Below are 26,320 nucleotides of genomic sequence, written 5' to 3' on the forward strand. Positions count from 1 at the left end.
TTGCTGTTATCAAATAAGCTTCAGTATACACTTTCACAAAAAAGACAAACAAATATGAAAGTCATAAGTCATTTATTGAATGAATAGTATATGCAAGAATACCAATAAAAGGAAACTAATACTACAAACTACAATTTTGAAAATAAAGCCAATATAACAGGAACAAAATATACATAACATGAGAGGAATGTTTGATTTTTGACCCATAATGCATTCCTTATCTTTACAATTAACCTAAATGTCTGTTAGAACAAAACTGCATACCTTGGTTTAACTGCAGCGCTTTTTAAAAAAAGCAACAACACTCTAGAACACTTTTTCTTTTGCTTTGAGATATTTGAGATTCACACATTTGTTCAAGTTCACAGATTCTGATTCAATAGTAGATCTACAGATCTTGTTATCTCTTAATATCTTGAGTAGCGTGTATCTGAGCAAGTACTATCTGAAATTCTAAAACTGCTGATCCTTGAAATAAAATTTACTTCAGTTGTGGGTTTTTAATAACTTGAGATGAAAGTAAAATTCACCCCCTGCCCCCTCCCCCCAGGAACAAAGAGCTCTTATTAAAAGTATAGAAACTCAAGTCTATCTTTCTATTCTAAAGAACATTTCCTACTAACATTTCTGGTAAGGCAATAAATGCTCCAGAATAATCTTCAATATACGCTTGCAAAGATTACACTGTTTAATATCAATAACAAAAAAAAACAAACAAACAAAACAAGAAAAAAAAAAAGAAAGAAAAAAGACGCTTCAAAATTTCAGGCTAAAATATGCATAAAAGACAGTAACGGCAGTATTTTTTGAAATGATGTAAATGTTATATACTCATCAAATAATGTCATGCTTATTAAAACTACAGTTAAGGACTTAAGAGATGTACAGTAAATACACTGCTGAGGTCCATTTTTCTAAATATTAATACCACAATGTAATTACTACCCAGAAGATGATGATGCTACTTAGGAACATAAGTACTGTACAATTTTTACATTGTAAGGCACTTTTACTCAGCATGTGATGAAAACATGATTACAGAATCAAAATATTGGAGGTTTACAACCAAACATGATTTTTCATGTGAATTCAATTTACATTTGAGTTTTTAATGCAAGATTGTTTAGCCAATCACACCACAGTGAGAAAAACAGGTAGTCAGCCACTTATCTAGCCAACCAAAAGGTAAAGTGCTATTCTGGTTGCTAGTGGCAGAAAAAGGGCTGAAGAAAAATTCATACAAATTCATACATTTTACTACATAACATATCAATCAACTGACAGCTATAGTACTTGAACTGCTTTATGTAATTATTGACTGGCCATGATTACCCCTGGCACCTTCCATTTTTCCTAAAAAAAAAAAAAAAGATTACAGTAGTTGTCCAAAAATGAAGGAGCTCTGTTGTCCCATGGGTAAGTCTATGGCACACAATGTAAAAAATGATCCAGACACAGTGATTTAAGTATTTAAAAAATAATGATTTTCAAGCTGTTGTAAGGAAAGAAAGTACAGATCCTTTGGGAGAAGTCACATAGCTTGGTAAACAAACGTCTAGGTCTGTCCTTGCACTTCAAGTCATGATGAATTTTGAAAATCACATACACACAAATACCCAATGGCATATTAAGAGCAAAAAGAGAAAACATATAGGGCAACCCATTACTAAAGCTAGTTTCCTTCTAAAAATAGTAAAAGATGGTTAAAATAAAGCAAGCATTGAGTCCCTTGACTTACGTAAATGTGTGAATACACACTTGACAAACGTGACCTTAAGGGACTAAGTTTAAAAAAATCAGTCATTAAGCACAGTGTAATTTTCCACCTGTTACATTTTAAAAATGCCGCTCTATCAGCTGCAGAATATCTTAATGTACAGTCAAGTTAACATGTTTGTTTCTTACTTTAAAATCTGCTTTGTTGTGGTAGCTTAATAATTTGATTAGTCAAAATCCCTCCCCTTGGTATTGAGGTGCTATGGTAATATCAGGCAGACCACAACTAAAGTTTTTTGGTTTTGCCATAAAGAAATGCATAAATGTGCTTCAGCAGGTAAGTAGAAGAAAATATCACTAGCTAGAAATGCCAGTGTGAAAATCCTTTCTAAAAAGCTGGGTTCTTAGGCTTTCAAAAACAATTCTGACGATCGATAAAACACCACCAAGCCCTACAAGAAGAAACGTAGGGCACAAAAGCCTATTTTATAGATAACCAAAGCAATGACTGAAAACATTAAAATATTAAATAAAGTTTCTAAAATAGTGGTCACAAAAGTAAAAATAAATACTGTTTTATGCAAAGACGTTTTTACTCCTACAGCACATGAGACCTCCTTACGTACTCTGTGCCAATATGTGAAGCGTTCCACAAAACAGGGCACTCGAGAGGAACAGGTTTCGGACATGGTGTCTGAAGTCCTTAGCAAGCGTTAAAACGTTTAATTTGCTGTTGCCAAATGTTAGTTTAAACTTGAAGGACTCCGTCATTTTGCCAGAAGCCCTTTGTATAACATGGAAAGAGAGGAGGTGTGCTGTCAAGAGAATTTTGGCATAAGCACTGGAGCTCATAGCTTATCATTACCAGTTGCCCGAGTCCATGCTGGTCAGTGAGAACAACTTTAACAGGAACCAAATGAAAAGCTTTAGCGTACTTCTTGGAAGAGATTTTTAGCATGTGCTGTCAAAGCCAAGAGAAAAAGAAGGTTCTCTTCATTTTTAGCCTCCATTACTTGAGTGTGAAAAAAAAAGAAGTCCACAAATTACCATGTGCTGCCACCAGTGGCATGTTTGCTTTATAAAGTAAAACTTGCTTATGCTTTCCCTTGAGTAAGGATCCACTGACAAACTTAAACGCCCTAAACAACAGAACTTTGTTCAGTCCAGAAATATAGCTTACTTCATTTCATCTGCTTTAACTGCTGACACTATACAGCGTTAATAGTGTTTCAACTGCTTCCCAGAAACTGCAAACTATAGCTACATAATATCAACATGTCAAACTCAGCCTTCTAGTGAAGGCTCATAAAACAAATAAGCATTTTTAGGCAGTTCAATGAAGGATCTAAGAGTTGGGCAGTAAAAAGTTACAAACCCTTTTTGATTTTAGAAAACAGTGAAAAAAGAATAGCAGTTATGGATGTCTTATTCATTCCCAGTTTTCTAACTCTGTCCCATGAACCTGTTTAAAAGATGATAAAAAAATGTAAAATATGATGCTTGAGGGGAACACAATCAATATAATGTTATTGAGGAGTGTGAATATCTTATTGATTTGACATTACAACTACACTTATTGATAAAGCGGATAGCTTTTTACGGTTACAAAATCAGCTAATTAAAAAAAAAAAAACAACTACTATGCAAGGCTACAAAATCCTCAGCATTTTAGTAACATGCTCTTAACTAAACATAATAGGTTTAAAAAAAATCTTACTGCATACCATTACTTCAACATGTATTTATCAGTGTGTATTGTATCCTGACAACAGATCCCATATAATTAACTTTCATACCTAGTTTCCATTAAGTTGCTGCTGAGTTAGTTGTTGATCAATTTCTACTTTTCCTCGGCTTTTACTCTCTCGTTCCTCATCTTCTTCATCTCTCTCATCATTTCCGCTATGATTTTTACAGTATAGTCTACAATGATGAAAGACAAAAATCTCAAAACACTTTGCCACTATTGCTGAAAATATATTCATGCCATCATTAGTGGATGCAGCTAGTGCTCATTTAAAACCTGGATTTCCTCATCCACACTTTAAAAACTACTCCCCAATTAGTTACAGACCCATTTCTATCCAAAAGATAGGAAAACACACTATTATTGGGATAATAAAAGTTCATCTGAAACAAAATCTCTGGTTTAGGATGACAGTTATCATAAGACAATTCCTCATTTTGTCCAATGAGATTAAAAGCAAAGTTTTGGCCAACTTGAAAATACCAACCTTCAGGTATGCTGAGGAAATAATCAAATTCTATAAATTTGTTTCATGTATTTAATATAAAATCACATTTTAGGAAATATATATTCTATCTATACTGCGGCCTTCTGCTCACATTTGATGAAACAATTTTACTCAAACTCTTCAAGTGTCTTTTCATCACTAGCATGATGTGATGAAAAGATCATCACTAGCATGATGTAGGTATCCTTCACTGGGATACCTACATGAGCCATCCAACAGTTTTCCAGCACTGTATTTGGCTATGTCTCTTTTAATCTAGACCGGTTCACCCAACTTGTTTTTACATGACACTGACTTTTTAGGATGAGATCAGACCAGAAAATCTGTCAACTGTAGCATATTCTGGACTTGTCTAATTGTAGTACCATTTTATTTGCTTCTCTCTTGCCCTGTATTTCCTATACACTGGGAATAAGGTCTAAGGGATTGGTTAGCTTCAGGTTCAGCTTTTCTTTTTCTGTCAAGACACTTTGTAGGTAATCCTGAATACTTCAGGAGGCATCTAATCTCAAAATGTCCTGCTACTGGGTGACATCACATTTGATTATTTGGTTAAAGTAGTGGTGATGGTCAGATTTCTCCATTGTAAAGGTGCGTTTTCCCGTTTAAATCTGGCAAGTTATCTCTGGAGTGATACTGATATCAGGCTTGGATCTAACCTTTTATTTGGGTATACAGACTGTATGTTTAAAATTCATTAAGTTTTTAATAAAAATCGTAATATAGGTGATTTGGACAATCAAGGGCAGGCTGATTTGAGCTCACTTTTATGTCAATCATACATAAGGTAACAATGGAACAATGCTTAGAAAATGTTCACCGGATGCCCTCTTCTGGTCAGCAAGAGATAAACAAAATCATCTAGGAATTCACATGTCACAAATAGATGATCTAAACTAGGTCTAATATTTGAGTAGAATAAAAGGCAGGGGTGGGGTTTGGGATAGTGGACAACAAGAACAACTGACTTTAATTGAGTTTTGTTCATTATTTTTCTTTTTAGTTTTTAAACATTTTCAATAACTTTCAAAGAGCTAGGGAGAATTGCGTGCTTCGAATGCTACACATTAGGAACTACCTCTTTTTAAAATTTTCAATCATGAGTTTAAATATCAACAGTGAGATTCCTACACAGTGGCACCTATGAAAAATCCTCCCATAAAAATATAACCTGAATCTAATTAAACTTCTGAACCAACTTCTAGTTTACAAGAAATGGGAGAGGATAGAGACACAAGTTAAATGGCATCATGAAATGGCAAAGAGACAAACCTAGGATGTGGAACTTTGACAGGACAATTGATTGAGGCTCTTCAATAAGTAATGGGACAAGTATGTCCATATTTAGACTTAAGAGACATATCAAATGCAATGGATGGACCTTGCATGTATCCAGATTTGAACAAATGAAGTCTAAAATGACATTTTTGATAAAACTGGGCAAATGTAAAAATTGATTGGGTATAAGATGATATTAAGAAATAACTGTTAATGTTACAAAGTGTGTTTATATAACTATATAATGACAAGAGATCTGGAATTTTGCTTTAATATACTTCAGGAAAATAATAAATAAAGCAACCGGGAATAACTTGCTAACTGCTGATATGAGGACTTGTTATCATATTCTGTTTTGTTTACATTTGAAAATCAGATTTTTAGCCAGGCACAGTGTATCACACTTGTAATCCCAGCACTTTGGGAGGCTCAGGCAGGTGGATCACTTGAGGTTGGGAGTTTGAGACCAGCCTGACCAACATGGAGAAACCCGTCTCTACTAAAAATACAAAAATTAGCAGGGCATGGTGGTGCATGTCTGTAATCCCAGCTACTCAGGAGGCTAAGGCAAGAGAATCGCTTGAACTTGGGAGGTGGAGGTTGTGGTGAGCCGAGATTGCGCCATTTGCACTCCAGCCTGGGTGATAAGAGCAATACTCTATCAAAAGAAAGGAAAGAAAGGAAAGAAAGAAAGAAAGAAAGAAAGAAAGTAAAGAAAGAAAAGAAAGAAAGAAAAAAAATCATCTTTTTAATAGAAAGTTTCCTCTAAGAGGACAAGTACTTTGTTGTTGGAACAACTTTTAATCATTTTACGGGATTATTTTTTACTTGCAGAATATTTCCCATAGGCCCTTATATGCCCTTCACTCATTTAGGTGCCAAGGTCACAGGTATCAACTGGTCAAACAAGATCCCTGCTGTCACAGAACTCTATTTTTTTATGGTGGGAGGCTGACATTAAAAAAAAAAAAAAAATCCACATTGAAATAGTTTAAAATACAATAAAGACAAACAGGATAAACAGAAATAAAAATTATTATATATCCCTCCCTCGTCTTTCAAATATGAATACAGTCAGGACCCAGAAAGGCTGGCTGGTAAGGAAGAAAAGCCACATTTAGGAGACAGGGAAGCCACTTCATTCAGAAATACTCCTCCCTGCATTTCCTTCTATTTGTCCCTTCGTCTCTCCCCGAACTACGTGCCTCTGGGCTCTCATTTGAACTCAATGGTCTCTATCTGGAATCCACATTACAAGTGGATTGCAGAAACACATCTCAATGGGAAAAAAAGAAAAAGAGCAATTCAATTCATTATGGATCCTAGTACTAATATTTTTGTTTCGAGATGGTCACTGAAATATGGTTGTCTAAAAGCTAAAAAGTAAAAACAAGATGTCTGTAAAATGAACCAATAGAAAAAACTGATATACCCATATAATAGTATATTGTGCAATCATTAAAATAGATATAGGCTGGGCACAATGGCTCATGCCTATAATCCCATCATTTTGGGAGGCCAGAGTGGGTGGATTGCTTCAGCCCAGGAGTTTGAGACCAGCCTGGGCAACATGGTAAAATCCTGTCTGTACAAAAAAAAAAAAAAAAAAAAAAAAAAAAAGAAAAAAAAATTAGCCAGGTATCATGGGTTGCTCCTGTGGTCCCAGCTACTTGGGAGGCTGAGGTGGGAGGATCACCTGAGTCTGGGAGATTGAGGCTGCAGTGGGCTGTGATTGTACCATTGCATTCCAGCCTAGGTGACAGAGTGAGACCCTGTCTCAAAAATTAAAAGATGTAAAGTTGTTTAATGTCACAGAAAAATGTCTCAGATCTAATAAGAGTAGCTGGGATTACAGGCACATGCCACCATGCCCGGTTAATTTTGTATTTTTAGTAGAGACGGGGTTTCTCTATGTTGGTCAGGCTGGTCTTAAACTCCCAACTTCAGGTGATCCACCCGCCTCAGCCTCCCAAAGTGCTAAGATTAGAGGCGTGAGCCACCGCACCCGGCGGAAGATCTTGTTTTTATAAATACACACACATAATCACATAAATGCCCAGGAGAAAATATTCCAAAAGATTTAAGATTATTATCGCTGTGTGGTAGAAGTAAAGTTGACATTAAGTATTTTTTCTCATCTATATTTCCATTTTTCTTCCAAAATGAAAATTGATAACAATTATAATAAAATCATCTAAAAGTTACATTTTAAATATAATTATTCTCCATATAATCTGATTTTGGATATTTAAAATCAGCCTGTGTTTTTAAAATGTTAATGGCTACTTTAATAATAATATATTGCTCATGAAGATATTCAAACACCACAGAATCATATCATGGAGAATATAAAATCACCACTTCTCCTCCATTCCTATGCAACTAATGAGAATATAAACATTAAGCTTGTTGAATAAGTTACTAGAGATTTTTCTACGTATACAGAAACATACACACACACACACACACGTGGAAGGAGACCTTAAGGAGGGGTGAGCAGAAGGATGGTTGTGTGGGTCTTGGATGACACCGAAAAGTTGCCTACCACATCTGAACTGCTTTCCTCTGCAAGTCTTTCAGGTGAGAAAGCGACCCTCTATCGTGTTAAGCTGCTATTTTTTTTTTTTTTTTTTTCTGTTACATAAGGTAAACCCAGTCATTACAAGTGAAATTATATCACATTAGTCTTCTAGATAAAACTGTCAAAAAAACTTGGATTTGATCAAAATTATACTAAATAGATTTACTGAGAACAGGTGTCTTTCAATGCTGAGTTTTCTATCAAGGAAAATATATTTCACCACTCATTTGAGTCCTTTGTAAAATGTAATTTTTGGCCAGGCATGGTGGCTCACAGCTGTAATCTCAGCACTTTGGGAGACTGAGGCGGGTGGATCACTTGCATCCAGGAGTTTGAGACCAGCCTGGACAACATGGCGAAACCCAGTCTCTACAAAAAATAGCAAAAATTAGCCAGGCATTGTCACATGTGCCTGTAGTCCCAGCTACTCAGAAGGCTAAGGTGGGAGGATCACCCGAGCCCAGGAGATCAAGGCTGCAGTGAGCTGTGATCATGCCACTGCACTCCAGCCTGGGTAACAGTGAGACCTTGTCTCTGCAACTCCCCATTTGCAGAAAAGAAAAGCTTTTTTTTTAATGGAAAAAAAATAATCTTTAGTGTATGTGTTTGGCGGGTTATGACAGACGTTTTTCCTTTATATTTTCTAACTATTTATTACTGTGTTACTGGAATTGTTTTTTTGTTTGTTTGTTTTTGAGACAGAGTCTCACTCTGTCACCCAGGCTGGAGTGCAGTGGTGCAATCTTGGCTCACTGCAACTTCTGTCTGTCTCCCAGGTTCAAGCAGTTATTCTGACACAGCTCCCTGAGTAGCTGGGATTACAGGTTCTTGTCACGACACCTGACTAATTTTTGTATTATTTAGTAGAGATGGGGTTTTACCATGTTGTTCAGGCTGGTCTTGAACTCCTGACCTCATGATCTGCCCACCTTGGCCTCCCAAGGTGCTGGGATTACAGGTTTGAGCCACCACACTCGGCCTGGAATTGGTTTTTAAAAGTAATCTTTTCTTTTTTTTTTTGAGACGGAGTCTCTGTCACCCAGGCTGGAGTGCAGTGGCGTGATCTCAGCTTACTACAACCTCCGCCTCCTGGGTTCAAACAATTCTTCTGCCTCAGCCTCCCAAGTAGCTGGGACTACAGGTGCATGTCACCACGCCCAGCTAATTTTTTTTTTTGTATTTTTAGTAGAGATGGGGTTTCACCATGTTGGCTAGGATGGTCTCGATCTCTTGACCTTGTGATCCACCTGCCTTGGCCTCCCAAAGTGCTGGGATTACAGGCATGAGCCACCACGCCCAGCCCCAAAAGTTATCTCATATTCAGCAATCTTACTGAGCTCTTACTAATTTTAATAAATTCAAAGTTAATTCCTTTGGATTTTCTTGGTGGACAATTATATAAATAACAAATATTGATCATTTTATTATACAATTTTATTTCTTCTCTTTTTTTTGGTTTGAGATGGAGTCTCACTCTTTTGCCCAGGCTGGAGTGCAGTGGCACGATCTTGGCTCACTGCTCTGCCTCCCAGGTTCAAGCAATTCTCCTGCCTCAGCCTCCAATGTAGCTGGGACTACAGGCATGCATCACTGTGTCCAGCCAATGCTTGCATTTTTAGTAGAGATGAGTTTTCACCATGTTGGCCAGGCTGGTCTTGAACTCCTGACCTTGTGATCCACCAGCAGAGGCCACCAAAAATACTGGGATTACAGGCTTGAGCTACTGTGCCTGGCCTTCTTTTATTTTTCAAATTGAGACAGGGTCTCACTATATTGCCCAGGCTGGTCTCAACCTCCAGGGCTCAAGTGAACCTCCTGCCTTGGCCTCCTGAGTAGCTGAGGCTACAGGTGTGTGCCACTTTGCCTGGCTAATTTTTAAATGTTGTGTAGAGATAGGGTCTTACTATGTTGCCCAGGTTGGTCTCATTCCTGGCCTCAAGCAATCCTCTTGCCTTGGCCTCCCAAAGTGTGGGATTACAGATGTGAGCCCTGCACTGGGCCTTTTTCTTTTCATCTTGCATCAGCTTAACCCTCTAGAAGAATGTTAAAAGTCACGCTGGTAGTTGGCATCCTTGTCTTGTTCCTAATTTGAATTAAAGCCTATTTAGTCTAACGGTTCTCAGTTAGAGATGAACATAAGAATCACCTGGAGAGTCATAAAAGTACATGGTTTGGCCCCAACCCAGACCTACTACCTTTAAATCTCTATGGGTAGGGCTCAGAAATGAACATTTTAAAAGACGGTCTTATCCACCCCACAGTGATTCTGAGGCTCACTCCTGGTTAAGAACCATTGCTCCTTTACTTTTACAATAAATAAGCTATTTGCTGTTTTTCTCATAAACACCTATTAAGATTCCTAGTTTACCAAAAGCACTCATTACCTTACTTTAAAATTCAGAAACTGATGTTGAATGTTATCAAATGTCTTTTCACCATCTATAAAGGTGGTAAGATTTTTATTTACTCCATTAATTCTAATAAATTATATTAATATATTTCCTGATTTTGAACAGTCTTTTTTCTTTCTATTTTTAGAATTATGTAGAGATGAGAGTCTTGCTTAGTTGCCCATACCGGTCTGGAACTCCTGGCCTCAAGCAATCCTCCCACCTGAGCCTCCCAAAGGGTTGGGATTGTAAGTGTGAGCCACTGTGCCCAGCCTTTCAATTCTTAGAATACAGAACAGTTTTTCAATTCTTAGAACACAGAGCTAAGATTTTATTTAGAATTTTTGTATATTTATAAAAGTGAGATTGTGGCTGAGCGTGGCTTATACCTATAATCCTAGCACTTTGGGAGGCTGAGGCAGGGAGATCACTTGAGCCCAGGAGATTGAGACAAGTCTGGGCAACATAACAAAACTCCTCTTTCTAAAAAAAAAAAAAAAAAAAAAAAAAAAAAAAAAAAATTAGCTGGGCGCAATGGCATGCACCTATAGTCCCAGCTACTTGGGAGGCTGAGGTGGGAGGATCATTTGAGGCCAGAAGGGTGAGGCTGCAGTGAGTCCTGATTGCACCACTGTACTCCAGTCTGGGCAACAGAGTCAGATCCTGTCTCAAAGCAAAAAAAGGGAGATTAGACAGTCTACAGTTTGTTTTTCTTTTAATGTTATCTTTGTTAGGTTTGGTCCCACAGTTATGCAAGCTTTACAGAATACACGAGTAAGTTTTCCATCTCTTGCTATGTGCTGGGCCTCTTAAATAACCTTAGGATTATTTGTTCCTTAAAGGCTTTATAGAACTCACTTGGAAACATTTGTGCCTTTATTATTATTCAACAGAGTTTAGCAAATGTTATAATACAGCATTAGCACCTTATGCAGGCACTGAAATGACTGGGTGATTGCTTGTGTACATTGTCTTTTACACGGAATACTAGACCCTGAAGTTATTGGTTCATTGCATTCTAGGCATGTGAGAGTAAGGAAGTGCTTTACAACTCTGAAAGGCAAATCAAAAGTTCAAGAGTCCCTGCCAACTTATACTCCAGTCAATTAAACAAATGGAACCATTCCAGAGATACATTAATAACACCTAGCCCAAGGTAGCATGGGTAAGCGGAAGACCCATAAAAAAGAGGGTGACCTCCAATCCCAGATCTTCAAACTTTTATTTTTTCACCATATTCTCAAGAGACTTTTTTGCCTTCTATCTACCACATCCTACTCTAAGCTACCGAAAATTCTCACCTGGACCACCAGAACTAGCCTCCTAACACATCTCCCCATTTCCACCTCTGCTTCTGTCTCACCCAGGGCTCTTGCATATGCTGTTCTCTCTGCCCAGAATACGTCCCCTGACCAAGGCTCATCTTTGTCCTTAATATCTCAGCTTACAGCTAAGCACTATTTCCTTCAGAAAATTCTTAAACACTCCCCACTACAGACTAGGTTAGCTCTTCCTTCTTATATGCTCTCATAACACTTCGTAACTTCTTTAGTACACTTATGCTGCTACGTTGCAATTGTGTATTTGTCTGGCCACTTAAATAATAGGTCTTTCCCGATAGACTGTAAGCTTCGTGAGGACAGTGTATGTAGTAGTTTCTTTTTTTTTTTTTTCTGAGACGGAGTTTCGCTCTTGTTACCCAGGCTGAAGTGCAATGGCACAATCTAGGTTCATCGCAACCTCTGCCTCCTGGGTTCAAGCGATTCCTACCTCAGCCTCCTGAGTAGCTGGGATTACAGGCGCCTGCCACTATGCCCAGCTGATTTTTGTGTTTTAGTAGAGAAGAGGTTTCACCATGTTTGTCAGGCTGGTCTCAAACTCCTGACCTCAGGTGATCCACTGGCCTCAGCCTCCCAAATTGCTGGGATTACAGGTGTGAGCCACAGTGTCCAGCCGAGTGTATGTAGTTTTGATCACTAACATATGCCCAGCTTCTAGAACAATGGCTGGCACATAGGAAGCATAACTAATATTGGATAGATGAATGCTAATCCAGGGATATGTAGTCAGAGGAAAATGCCAATTGCAGTATATTCCTTACATAATATCTCAGTATTCTATACTTAGCTAAACACCACCTAAGAATAGAGATAGGGTAAACTAATGTCATCTATTTAAGGGTGGTTACTTACTAACATGTTTAGGGAAATAGACAATTGTTGTTTTCTTACTTGTAAATTCCTCGTGACATATTTTCAATGTATTTAGCTTTGTCTTGTACTCCACAGTGGTAATGGTAAGTCTTAACACAGGCTTTTATTTCACATCCAATAGTAGCACCAGGCTGACTGCAAAGTGTACATTTCTATATAAGGAAAGAGAAATAATCATAAGCAGTATTGCAAGAAAACAGCAGCCATTTTCTTTTGAAAAAGAGTACACTGAAATTATTATATAGCATATAACTTCAATAATGCTGCAACTTAAACCATACTTTGATAAGCCCTCTAATATTGTCATCCCCTGATGTTTCTATTATTCAACATTTATAAACTGCCGGCTCGTTAGAAAAACTACTGACCATCAGAGGTCTGACATCTAAATGTAGATAAGATACGCCTTAATACTGCCAAATACACAATAAGAAGAATGGTGTTGTATATTTTAGTGGTTGACTTCTTTTCCTCCCTAAGATCAGATCCTTTCGTATTATGATTAGGGGAAAAGTATGAGAAACCAGAAAAGCAATCCCCCTACAGAGGAATCGCTACCAAGTAGACAGAAGTGCAGAGGGAAACTAAACGGGCTGAAATCTTTTCAAGACTTCTCAGTTTTGCCTAGATATGCCTTGCCTGAAGAATGTTTGGAGATTAAAAGGTACCTGTTGAAAAAAGGGTTTCAAGTCAAATAAGTTTGAGAAAGGACAGGTTAAGCAGATGACTTTATTGCAGGACTTCTCACAGCCTTTTCTCCAAGGGTGGGGGTGTAAACGTTTTTCAAGTTTATTGAAATCTAGATGCCTTTTTTATTTCTGGAGGGGTGAGGGAACATCTTGATGGACTAACTTCCTTTGGAGCACACCTGGGGGAAATACTAAGTTAATGTTTACGGCAACCCTCAACGGTACAGAGGTAAACAAGAAGTTGGCAAGATAATTGAACTGTTATCTTAGTCACCTATTTGGACTTTAGCTGTATTATACAACACTGCTCTGAATGATACGATAAAGTGGTTTTTCCTTTTTTCAGTACTACAGAGTCTGTTATAGAAGTTTCATTCTTAGCCGGGAGCTCATGCCTGTAATCCCCGGACTTTGGGAAGCCGAGGCAGGTGAATCACATGAGTCCAGGAGTTGATGACCAGCTTGGCCAACACAAGAAACCTTGTCTCTACTAAAAACACGAAAATTATCCAGGCATGGTGGTGCATGTGTGTACTGCCAGCTACTTGGGACGCTGAGGCACGGGAATCACTTGAACCTGGGAGTCAGAGGCTGCAGTGAGCAGAGATTGTGCCACTGTACCCTAGTCTGGGTGACAGAGTGAGACTTTGTCTCAAAAAAAAAAAAAAATTGTAAGGTATAATGACATTGTGGGTAGGTAAGAAAATGTCCAATTATTAAGAGATGCATACTGAACTATGTGGAGGTGAAGAATGTTCAGAGATATGAAGTGATATGAAGTCTGAGGTCTGCTTTAAAATACTTCAAGCAACAAGAATAAATGGCCTGTATGAAACAAGTGCCACAAATTGTGGTAACTGATGAAGCAAGATGATGGACAGATGCCTGTTACTAGGCTTTCCAATTTTAAAATGTTTGAAAATTTTCCCACCAAAAAAATTAAAATATTAATTTCTAGAGACAACCGATATTTCATAGCATTCATGAGCTTTAAAGGAGTAAGTGACCTTTAGTCACTGAAGAGCAAAAGAAAAAAAAAAAGGAGTAAGTGATCAATAAAGATGCCAATATTTCTTAGAGCTACTTGTTGGTAATTCAGTATATTTAACAACATGAGACTATGGGACATTTTATATTATTTTATACAAAAAACTTTCAAAGCCATGACAAACACTTTAAGAGGCAGCCCTGTGTATGTGTACTTTAAACAGAAAGCCCTGAAAGAATCTTCCTTTAAGCAAGCTTACACAATGTAACATTTTAAACTTAATAAAGTTTGTCACATTCATATCTTCATTTATTTTATTAAAGGGCTTGCAAATGCCTTGAAATATACATAAACCCTCTCAGTATAATTCTCTTAAGTAATGAACTTACACGGAAAGAGAAGTAAGTTTCAGTAACATCAGCATCCTTTATTATATTACAAATAAGTCAAATGTGTACTTTGCTTTAACATATGAACGAGTTTATATTAAATTTTCTGACTGGAGAAATTTGGGATGTACTCTAAATTTAAAGCAGCAAGTCAAGTGTAATGTTGCATAACAAATATAAAAACTACAGACCATTCTTTTTCCTCGCTTAATCTCCTGAAGTACAGTTTTAATATCAAAGTCTCCAAATTCTGCTCTTGATGTTGTTGTGAGCTGGACTGTGCCAGAAGAAAACAACTAGAGAAGAAAAACGAAGGAAGATTAACATTCAGAAACCTTATGAGAAAACGATTAAACATGGTATCAAGTGTGTCTTATTTAATTTCCAAAGAAAGATAATCTTTCCTTAATAATCAAGCATCTGCTCAAATATTTTTAATATATTCATGTTTGATTAAAATATAAACAATAATTTTCTCCAAGGGTGGGGGTGTAGAGTAAACAGTTTTCAAGTTTATTGAAATCTAGAGGCCCTTTTATTTCTGGAGTGGTGGAAAATAAGACAAGGACTGCCAATGTGGAGCCAAGATGAAATAGCCTGCTTCAAGCAATGAAGATTTCAACAATGTCACCCTATTCTCAACTATTTCACATTTCCACAAAATTTTAAAAAATAGTTTAAATTGGCAAATTTCAATTATAGATGCAGATCAGAATCACCTGGGGATTTTTTTTTTTTTCAAACTGGACATACATGAGATCTATTTTACAGGGGCCCTAGATGCACATATTTTGGAAAAAGTTTACCATGTAAATCTGATATGCACTCTGGTTAAGAACTTCTGACATAAAAAATGTAATTATAAAAACCTTATCAATGGGATGAGTCATTCAATACAATCTAAGTCAAAGACATTTATGTGTTCTGTAAGTCAAGCCCGTATCTAAGGATGTCAAGATAAAAACTCATCCTTATCTTCAAGGAATTTAAGAGTCCGTTAGGGAAGATAAATTCATAAATGAATGATTGTAATACAGTGTGTTAAGTACAATAACAGATAATTATGAGGTTATAGTGAAAGTCTAAAATATCTTTCATGACATGCTTACAAAGACAAAATTTTTATAGTTATGAAGTAATTAATTATGGATTATCCTAAATACAGTAACTATAATTAGAATTACTTTAAATCCTACTAAAACATAAAGGCTATAATTTAACAAAATCTAAACTTTATTAAGATTTGGGATTACCAGATATACTATTCATAACTCTAAAATACTAATGCTGGCAGGGGGTTGTTTTTGGTTACTAGCTAAATGATTTTTTTTTTTTTTTTTTTTTTTTGAGATGGAGTTTCGCTCTGTCACCAGGCTGGAGTGCAATGGCGCAATCTCGGCTCACTGCAACCTCCACCTCCGGGGTTCAAGTGATTCTCCTGCCTCAGCCTCCCGAGTAGCTAGGACTAAAGGCACACGCTACCACACTCAGCTAATTTTTGTATTTTTAGTAGAGATAGGGTTTCACTGTGTTGGCCAGGATGGTCTTCATCTCTTGATCTCGTGATCTGCCCGCCTTTTTTGTTTATTTTGTTTGTGTTTCTTTGATTAAAAAAAAAAAAAAAAATCATTTGGGCTTTCAGATCACAGGAGAAACAAAGAAAAACAAACAAACAAAAAACCAAAATTGGGCTTAAAAGAACCATGCTTACCATGCACTTATAATGGGCAGCTGCCTTCTTGGCATTAAATATATGCAGCTTTCCTCGTGCTTCATTTTCTTCCTCCCCTACATGGCAAAATCCACATTTAGGCCTGGTGTCACTAGGGCTGCTTCTGTGTGGAGACCTATCTCTCTGCAAATGTAAAACAAAAAAAAAAGAACTTAAAAAAATTCATGGAAATATGCTATCAGTATTTCAAGCTTATTTAACATTTCAAATGATGAACTTTACCTATAGATAGTTTAGATGAAATATTCATGGTACAACAAAAAGTAAGAATCCAACAGCTTTTTTTTAACTTACATAGGAACTACTTTCCATTTCATCTGTTCCATGGGAGGACGTGGACCTGGTATCTTCTGACAGCCCTTTAAAATTAGTTTTTCTTGGCCTTCCTTTGCGACTTTTCTTTTTACTTTTAGGTGATGAGGGCTCCAGTTCATGTTCATTAAAACTTTCCTCTAAATCAGCTGCTTAAAAATGAACAAAAGCTTTTTACGGACCAATCTCAAAATAAGTATTAGTTCATGAGGCTTTAGGACTTAGGTTTCTCCTTAGAATGAAACTGTCTTCAGAAATGAGGAGAAATGGTCTGTGGTATGCTCAATATAGCAACCCAATGTTTCAGATAAATGCAATAAAAATCAAATACAAATAGTTTATTAAATTAAGTTTTAGAATTTGCTTTTGCATTATTTGTTTTTTACCATAGGTTTCAAAGAGTTTGTAAAATTAGAACATTTGCCTAGAAAATACACTCACTATAACTTGGAAAACTAAATGAAAATAAAGTAGACATAGCTGTGCAATCCAGTGTAGTAGCCACTAGCAATGTGTGGCTTTAAAAAATTTAAGTCACTTATAATTAAATAACATTACAACTTCAGTTTCTCAGTGACACTGACTGCACTACAAGAGCTTATTGGCTATATGTGGCTAGTTGCAACTGTATTATACAGCACACATACAGACTGTTTCCATTATCACTGAAAAGTTCTTTTTCTTTTTTTGAGACGCAGTTTCGCTCTTGTTGCCCAGGCTGGAGTGCAATGGCACGATCTCAGCTTACGGCAACCTCCGCCTCCCAGGTTCAAGCGATTCTCCTGCTTCAGCCTGAGTAGCTGGGATTACAGACATGCACGACCACACCCGGCTAATTTTTTGTATTTTCAGTAGAGATGGGGTTTCTCCATGTTGGTCAGGCTGGTCTCAAACTCACAATCTCAGGTGATCCACCTGCCTCAGCCTCTCAAAGTCCTGGGATTACAGGCGTGAGGCACCACGCCTGGCCAAGAAAAGTTCTATTAGATAACATCGGTTTAGATTACTCTTTGAACTATCATGAAAACTGAATGAACAAATTCAACAAGGAAAACATTTACAATGGACCTAATGGATCAAATAGTTAAACAAATATTAAGTACAAAAAGAATTTCTAATATGAGAGGTAAAAAAATATGTTGCAAGTTAGTTGCATATGCTTTAGTGAATTAAGCAAAACTTACGCAGAAATTTGAGAATTGCATTTCTTGGTAATTTGAAAATAATTTCTACCATAATGAAAGGTGTTTCATTCAGCAGTTTACTACACATATTTTATTTATTGAGGGCCTCTGTATATTATAAGATAATGTATTAAAAATGTTCACTTGCCATAGGGTCAAACTATGGAAAGTTTGAAGCACAGCTCTTTTATCTTCTCTGTGTTTTCCTTTACCACATTATTGATTATAATTTTAGAGACTAATTTCTCAATGAGAAAGCATACCAACTCCGATTCTCAGATGTTAATATCTTTCCTACTACTTTGAGGTTGTTTATTAGAAATGAAAGCACATTTATTAAAAGAAAAGCGCAATTCAGTTGGTATACTTGAATATATATAAGCTAAGAGAACTACAAGTATTAGGTTGTTTACAAAACAGTTAACAATTTACATAAGCACAACTTCACATAGCTGTGATAGGACTTGAGGGAGTTAAGGGGAAAAGGTAAAAGTTACTGGATAGTATTTTATAGGCAACAAAACAAATTCATGTGAATAACTTTTCCTGTGAAAATAGAGAAGTCAATTAAAGATGTTTTCTATCCTTAACACAATAGCAAATTTCATGTCAGAATATAGTACTTAATTTAAATATTCAAACTGACAATTTTTAAGACATGGAATTTCACTAAAAGCTGTTAGAATTACTTGCACTTGGCTCACACCTATAATCCCAGTACTCTGGGAGGCCAAGGCGGGTGGATCACGAGGTCAGGAGATCGAGACCAGCCTGGCCAATATGGTGAAACCCCATCTCTACTAAAAATACAAAAATTAGCTGGGTATGGTGGCACACACCTGTAGTCCCAGCTACTCGGGAGGCTGAGGCAGAATAATTGCTTGAACCCGGGAGGCAGAGGTTGCAGTGAGCCAAGATTGCACCACCACATTCCAGCCTGGGTGGCAGAGCAAGATTCTGTCTCAAACAAACAAAAAAAAGAATTACTTGCACTTGCCAAATTTTAAAAATTCTCAAAATGAAAAAACTGTTTCAATCATTCTAAGATATCCATGTGTATGCATATATAAAACATATTCCGTTATGTACATATGTATACATATATAATATATTCAGTTATCTATTATGGAAATAAGTATCACTCACACCATAAATAACACCGTATTATTAAACATCCATAAGAATTACTTAAGAACTGATTCCATTATCAGGCCAACATGACTAGTTTCCCACGTGGCATATTTGTTCTAAATATGAAATCATTCTGCAAAAATTTTAACTACTTTAACATCAATAGTGAAAGTCAGGAAAGATTCATATATTTATATTAAAATTTCAAACTTCTGAAAAGTATTAATAAAAAAGTGGTAAAAGTCAAACAATAAACTGGAAAAAGGCAGGGTGCAGTGGCAGAGGCCTGTGGATCACTTGAGGTCAGGAGTTCGAGACCAGCCTGGCCACCAAGGTGAAAGCCTGTCTCTAGTAAAAATACAAAAAACATTAGCTGGGCATGGTAGTGCATGCCTGTAATCCCAGCTACTAGCGAGGATGAGGAAGGAGAATCGCTTGAACTCGGGAAGCAGAGGTTGCAGTGAGCCGAGATTGCGCCACTGTGCTCCAGCCTGGGTGACAGAGTAAGACTCTGTCTCAAAAATAAAATAAAATAAACTGGAAAAAAAAAATTAAAAATCTGCTTCTGCTGTACCTATGACAAAGAATTAGTATCATTATGATATGATAAGCTCACATAAGATTAAAACCCAAATGGAAAAATGGATTGAGGATATAATCAGATAATTCATAGAATATCAGTAGTTACTAAGCATAGTTTAAAAACATTTAACTTCTCCAGAATCAAAGTGCAAATTAAGTGATATATCATTTTCGCCTATCAAAACAGCACACTTTAAACAGTTATTAAAAGCTAAAATAAAAACCACAATGAGATACCATCTTACATCAGTCAGAATGGCTATTATTAAAGAGTCAAAAAACAATAGATGTTAGTGAAGCTGTGGAGAAAAAGGAACGTTTATACACTGTTGGTAGGAATTAAAATTAGCTCAGCCACTGTGGAAAGCAGTTTGGAAATTTCTCAAAGAACATAAGACGGAACTACCTGACTCAGCAATAGCATTACTGGGTAACAAATCATTCAAAGGGAAACAAATCATTCCACCAAAAAGACACATGCACTGGTATGTTCACTGCAGCACTATTCATGATAGCAAAGACAAGGAATCAACCTAGGTGCCCATCAACAGTGGACTGGATAAAGAAAATACGGTTTGGAATGAAATACCCTGCCACATGAAATACCCTGTAGCCATAAAAAAGAATGAAATCATGTTCTTTGTGGCAATAGGGATGTGGCTGGAGGCTATTAGCTTAAGTGAATTAATGCAGGAACAGAAAACCAAATACAACATGCTCTCACTTATAAGTGGGAGCTGAACAATGGGTTCTCATGGACATGAAGAAGGCAGTATAGAATCTGGGGACTACTAGAGGGAGGAGAGAGGGAGAGGGGCAAGGGCTAAAAAACTATTGGGTACTATGCCCAGTACCTGGGTAATGCTATCATTCATACGCCAAATCTCAGTCTCATATAATATACTCAGGTAACAAACCTGCATGTGTATCCTCTAAATCTAAAATACAAGTTGACAAAAAAAAAAAAATAATAAATAAATAAATAAATAAATAAATAATAAAAAAATAAAAAAGCTACCATAAACCCAACAAAATATGTGTTAGAAAGAAAATATACAAGTGCCCCAGCCGGGATCCCTATAATCCCAACACTTTGGAAGGCTGAGGTGGGTAGATCACCTGATGTCAGGAGTTCGAGACCAACGCGGCCAACATGGTAAAACCCTATCTCTACTAAAAATACAAAAATTTAGTCAGGTGTGGTGGCACATGCCTGTAATCCCAGCTACTTGGGAGGCTGAGGCAGGAGAATCGCTTGAACCCGGGAGGTGGAGGTTGCAGTGAGCCAAGGTTGCCCCATTGCACTCTAGCCTGGGCGACAAAGTGAGACCCCCATCTCAAAAAAACAAAACAAAACAAAAAATAAGTGCCCCTAAATGGAGAGGCAGAATGTTTCTGAAGGAACATGATAAAACATGAGCTCTTACTAATCTAATCTGCCTTAATGAATTGAAACTTAAAGTTAATTCTGTGATTTTCTGGAAAATGAACAAAAACATACAAGATGGAAAAAAAAAAAAAAGACCCAAGAGTATCTTTTAAAAAGAAGATATCAAAACATACTATAAAGCAATAACAGTTAAACTCCTGGCACAAGAATAGACATATATCAGTGGAAGAGAATCTCCAAATTTGAAAACAGACTCACGTGCGCATGAAAATTGAAAGTATGATAATAATGGCATTTCAGATGAGTGGGAAAAGACAAAAGGGCACAACTGGCTATCCAGTTTTTTTTAAATGGATACCTCATACCATATGAAAAAGTTAGAGATGGATTAAAAATCTAACTGTAAAGTAAACTATGAAAATAATAGAAAATAGAGAAGAATTTTTAAAAATAATCTTGGATCAGGATATGTAAGAAGCCACAAAGGAAAAGACTTAGAGATGTGACTAAAAATTAGTAACTTTTATACAGTGAAAGGCACCATAAACTAAGTTAAAAGAAATAAACTGGGCTGGGTGCGGCCTGTAATCCCAGCACTTTGGGAGGCAAAGGCGGGCGGATCGCCTGAGGTCAGGAGCTTGAGGCCAGCATGGCCAACATGGTGAAACGCTGTCTCTACTAAAAATACAAAAATTAACCAGGCGTGATGGCGGGGCACCTGTAATCCCAGCTACTCAGGAGGCTAAGGCAGGAGAATCACTTGAACCTGGGAGGTGGAGGTTGCAGTGAGCCAAGATCACGCCACTGCACTCCAGTCTGGTGACAAGAGCAAAACTCTTGTCTCAAGAAAAAAAAAAAAAAAAAAAAAAAAGGAAATTGGGAGATCATTTCCACATAGTGACAGAATATCTGTATTATAGAGAACACCAGCGTATCAATTTTAAAAAGACAAATCCCAAGAGAAAAATGCACAAAGGATAGGAAAAGGCAATTCACAGAAGAAATATAAATGACTAAAAAAACATGAACAGAGGCCCAACTTCACCAGTGATAATGAAAATTAAAATTAAATGAGATAATGAGACAAAAAATTAAAGACTGATAATATCTAGCACAGGTATGGGAATTAGACTGTTGGTGGGAACATAAACTGGGCAAACAATTTCAGAAGCAATGTGATAGTACTTGTCCCCATGTTAAATGCATAGACCTTTTGACTTGGCAACCTCACTTCTAAGACTTTATCCTACAGAGTCACTTATATAAATACGTAAGTATATTATGTACAAGGGAGATTGCTGTAGTGTTATTTGTAATGAAAAAACAGATACAACCAATTTTATTAATAGATAAACCGTTAGGCCTGGGTGCAGTGGCTCACGCCTGTAATCCCAGCACTTTGGGATACCAAGTCAGGTGGATCACCTGAGGTAAGGAGTTCAAGACCAGCCTGGCCAACATGGCAAAACCCCATCTCTACTAAAAATACAGAAAATTAGCTGAGCATGGTGGCACATGCCTGTAATCCCAGCTACTCGGAAGGCTTAGGCAGGAGAATCACTTGAATCTGGGAGGTAGAGGTTGCAGTGAGCCAAGATTGCACCACTGCACGCTAGCCTGGGCAACAAAAGCCAACCTGTGTCTCAAAAAAAAAAAAGTTAAATCCTTAAATAAACTATGTTTCTGTTTATTCTATGTAGTATAACACAACTGTTAAAAACAATGTACTAGCAGGGAAGGAGGTCTGTGATATGTCACAGAATCAAAAGAACAAGTTGTATAATATCAATGTGTATATATAGTATGATACCATTGTGTTTTTTAAAAAGTGTGTGGGCCGGGCGCAGTGGTTCATGCCTGTAATCCCAGCACTTAGGTAGGCCGAGGTGGGCAGATCACGAATTCAAGAGTTCGAGCACAGCCTGACCAACACGGTGAAACCCTGTCTCTACTAAAAATACAAAAATTAGCTGGGCATGGTGGCAGGTACCTGTAATCCCAGCTACTGGGGAGGCAGAGGCAGGAGAATCACTTGAACCCGGGAGGCGGAGATTGCAGTGAGCTGAGATCGGGCCACTGCACTCCAGCCTGGGCAACAAGAGTGAAACTCTTGTCTCAAAAAAAAAAAAAAAAAAAAGTGTGTGAATGCACCTGTAAGTTTACATGTGTGTATAAAAGCTGGGGGAAGATACATACTGAACTGTTATTACTAGTTACTCCTAAAGAATGTGAGTTGGAAGTGAGGAGAGGGCTTTTTTAACCACTTTAATTTTAATAGTACTTTTGTACTATTTAATACTTTAAATAATGGGCAATGTGCTGCTACTTTTATAATTTAAATAATTTATAATATCCAAAGTGGTGAAAGGCGAGGCAGGGGAGCTCCCCACCCCTGATGGGAATATATCCTAGTACAATCTTTGTGGAAAGTAATATGGCAACGTGTATCAGGAACCTTTACAATTTGTACCCTTTGACCTAGTGATTTCAATTATAGGCATTTACCCTAAAAAAATTGAAAAAGCACATGAAAATGAATACAAAGCTAATCACAGCACCTCTGTTAACATTTTTCATGGTTGCAACCCATTGTGTTTTTCCCCAACTCAAAATTGTGTAAACGTTTTAACATTAAAAAAAAAAAAAAAAAGTTTCCTTTCTAATTATAAAAAATAATTTGCATAAAAGAAGTAAAAATTGCCATGTGTGGTGGCTCACACCTCTAATCCCAGCACACTGGGAGGCTGAGGTGGTGGATTGCTTGAGGTCAGGAGTTCAAGACCAGCCTGACCAACATGGCGAAACCCTATCTCTACTATAAATACAAAAATTAGCCGGGTGTAGTGGTGCATGCCTGTAATCCCAGCTACTCAGGAGGCTGAGGCAGAAGAATGGCTTGAACCTGGAAGGCGGAGGTTGCAGTAAGCTGAGATCACACCACTGCACTCCAGCCTGGGAGACAGAGCAAGTCTCAAAAAAAAAAAAAAAAAAAAAAAAAAAAAAGTGAAAAATCTTCCTTTCATCTTCTACTTCCACCTGCTCTGTGCTCTCAGTTGGCTCCTTAGATTCCCTAACCTGCCTCCCTCCCTAACCTCCTGACCTCCCTCCCAGGAAAGCACTGTTAACTGCTTCTTTTCTCAACTTCAGTGTATAAGAGCCTGGGTTTGAATCTTGGCTCTTCCACATACTGTGTATCTTTGGACCCGAAACTTACCTCAGGGAGTTCTTGAATGAATTACATGAATCAGTGCATGTAAAGTACTTAAAACAGTGCCTGGCACACAAGACACTTTCAATAAATGCTATTATTTTCTCCACATGTGCACGTTTTTTTAAAAGGATATACACACGACTGGCATTGTAAGTACACTATTCCGCATCTTGCTTTTTCTGCTTAATATAGCTTGACAACTTTCCAAGTCCGTATACAGGAATTAACCTCCTTCCATGTAAGAGCTAATAGTAATCCACTGTATTTAACCAGCCCCTTACGGTTATGACTTGTAAGTTTTCAGTGTTTTTGCTGTTACAAATGTGATGAACATCTTTCTCCATTTATCTTTGCTCACTTGTATAGTATCTTATCAGCTTTCATTCGTAAATATGTGTATGTAAGTTGGAAACAGAATAGTAAGAGCTAACATTTGAGCTTTTGAGTTTTCACAATACCAGATACGGTATGCGGTTTTCTATGCATTATCTCATTTGAGCCTTGCAGTCACTCCACAAATTTGTAACAGTCATCTTCCCAACAACCCCGTTTTACAGATAAGGAAGTTTAGAAAGATTAAGTTATTTTGTCCAAGGTCACAAAGCTAGAGTGTGGCAGAGCTGAGACATATATGTCAGCGAATAACTACAAGTATGCTCTTAAAATAGTAATATTCATTGTCACGGAGATACACATTTCCATATGCTCCTGGACGTTAGAAAAAGAACAGTTTTGCTTATGTATGCACATAATTGGCCTGGAAGGATACACAAGAAACTCACAGATAGCAGTGTTTGCTTTTAGCAAAAAAAATTCAGAAACAGATACAAGGGCACAGGTGGGAGGAAAGCCTGATTTTTGTATAACGTTCATGCACCTATTCAAAATAAATATGATAAAAAGTAAAACTTTACACTTGTATTCACAGCTGCAATTTCTAAAAATGCAGGCTAACGTAGGTGACAAAATAGGGTTGTCCTCCTCCCCGAGCTACCAAACATTCCCAACCTCTTATCAGCACAGCTTACAGACATCTGTCACTTTGGAATGGCCAGGCCCCTCTCTATTACCCTTCTGTTCTCCGCTGGTATGGCCCCTATGGGGAGGGGAATGCCCAGCTTACCAGGACACCAACTCTCTTTCTAGTATTGTAAAGCCCTGTCTGTCCCTTTCCTGATTCTCTTTTCCTAATAACCAGTTTTCCTCATCTTACAACTTCGTGGATTACACTTCGTCTTCCTCCTCCTAAGTTCTCACATAGTTAACAGTATGAAGTAGAAAGGATAGCTGGACAGAACATCTGAAATTGTCACTTAGTAGGTCTTAATTTGATTAAGTTACTTACCATTCACAAATGTCCTCACGTGTCAAATGGGACTAAGGTTAATACCTTTCTTACAATGCTGCCTTAAGAAATTACTTGTGAAAAATGCTTTGTAAACTACAAAATTCTATTTAATTATTAGTTAATACTCTTGGCATATCTTGTGTAGACTATAAGCTCTTTGTCCAAATGGAGACTCTTTCTTAAATTTCCCAAGGTGCTCACACCTTAAAGGCACACAATCAATGATCGTCAGAGTTTAAAAAAAAGAGAGAAAGAAAAAGGACAGGCATTAAGACAGAGGCAAGCATCACCACCTCTGCTTTTAATCTTCATGGTTGCTGTAAAAGGAAAGCTGGAGGTCACCCGCCCCGTCTTTTTCAGTGTAAATGTGACATGCATTTACTCTTTATGCGAGGAGTCAATTGTGAACTCAGCTTCCTGTTTTTTCAGAAAAGGTTATCAGGCAAATGATTTATGTATATATGTATATAATAAATATACACATATATACATAAATGTGTAAATGTATATAATACATATATACATAAATGTATATGCATATACAAACACATGAATATATAAATACCCATGAATATACAAATTTGTAGCATACACCCAAAATATATTATTAAGTGTGCTAAAATGAAATCTGTTTTCTGGGATTCACTTCAAAATAATCCAGATGAAGAAAGTGAGTGGGGGGTAAAGATGAAATGTTATACTTTTATTTCTACTTTTGCTTAAGTTTGAAATTTCCTATGATGAAAATCTATACAATGTGCTAAATCAAAGATGAGCATACACAATGCCTAACACAGTACTCTGCGCAAGGGTGGTCAATATATCTGGTGAATCAGAAAGAATATGGAGTCAGCTGGGTGCAGTGGCTCATGCCTGTAATCCCAGCACTTTGGGAGGTCGAGGTGGGTGGATCACCTTAGGTCAGGAGTTC

At 37.2% G+C, this 26,320-nt stretch overlaps 1 protein-coding gene across 7 annotated transcripts in view; it reads right to left on the reverse strand.

Moving 5' to 3' along the window:
• Positions 1 to 26,320, reverse strand: part of PHF6 (PHD finger protein 6) — an 85,576-nt gene that overhangs the window by 28,846 nt on the left and 30,410 nt on the right. For 3 of the 7 annotated variants that reach the window (XR_012515657.1, XR_012515658.1, XM_074391771.1), the window contains exons 6-10: positions 16,526 to 16,695; positions 16,211 to 16,354; positions 14,691 to 14,795; positions 12,452 to 12,585; positions 3,513 to 3,639 (exon numbers count right to left, since the gene is read on the reverse strand). Coding sequence is in view for 5 of the 7 variants with exons in the window: in XM_074391771.1 (XP_074247872.1) it covers positions 3,513 to 3,639; positions 12,452 to 12,585; positions 14,691 to 14,795; positions 16,211 to 16,354; positions 16,526 to 16,695 (680 nt within the window). In the remaining 2 variants the exon portion in view is untranslated. Of the gene's footprint in view, positions 1 to 55; positions 3,179 to 3,512; positions 3,640 to 12,451; positions 12,586 to 14,690; positions 14,796 to 16,210; positions 16,355 to 16,525; positions 16,696 to 26,320 lie in introns of those variants that run through there. The other 4 variants (XM_010341753.3, XM_074391770.1, XM_010341752.3 and 1 more) reach the window with 4 other exon arrangements.

The sequence above is a fragment of the Saimiri boliviensis genome, chromosome X, assembly GCF_048565385.1.
Source record: "Saimiri boliviensis isolate mSaiBol1 chromosome X, mSaiBol1.pri, whole genome shotgun sequence".
In the NCBI taxonomy this organism is placed as follows: domain Eukaryota; kingdom Metazoa; phylum Chordata; class Mammalia; order Primates; family Cebidae; genus Saimiri; species Saimiri boliviensis.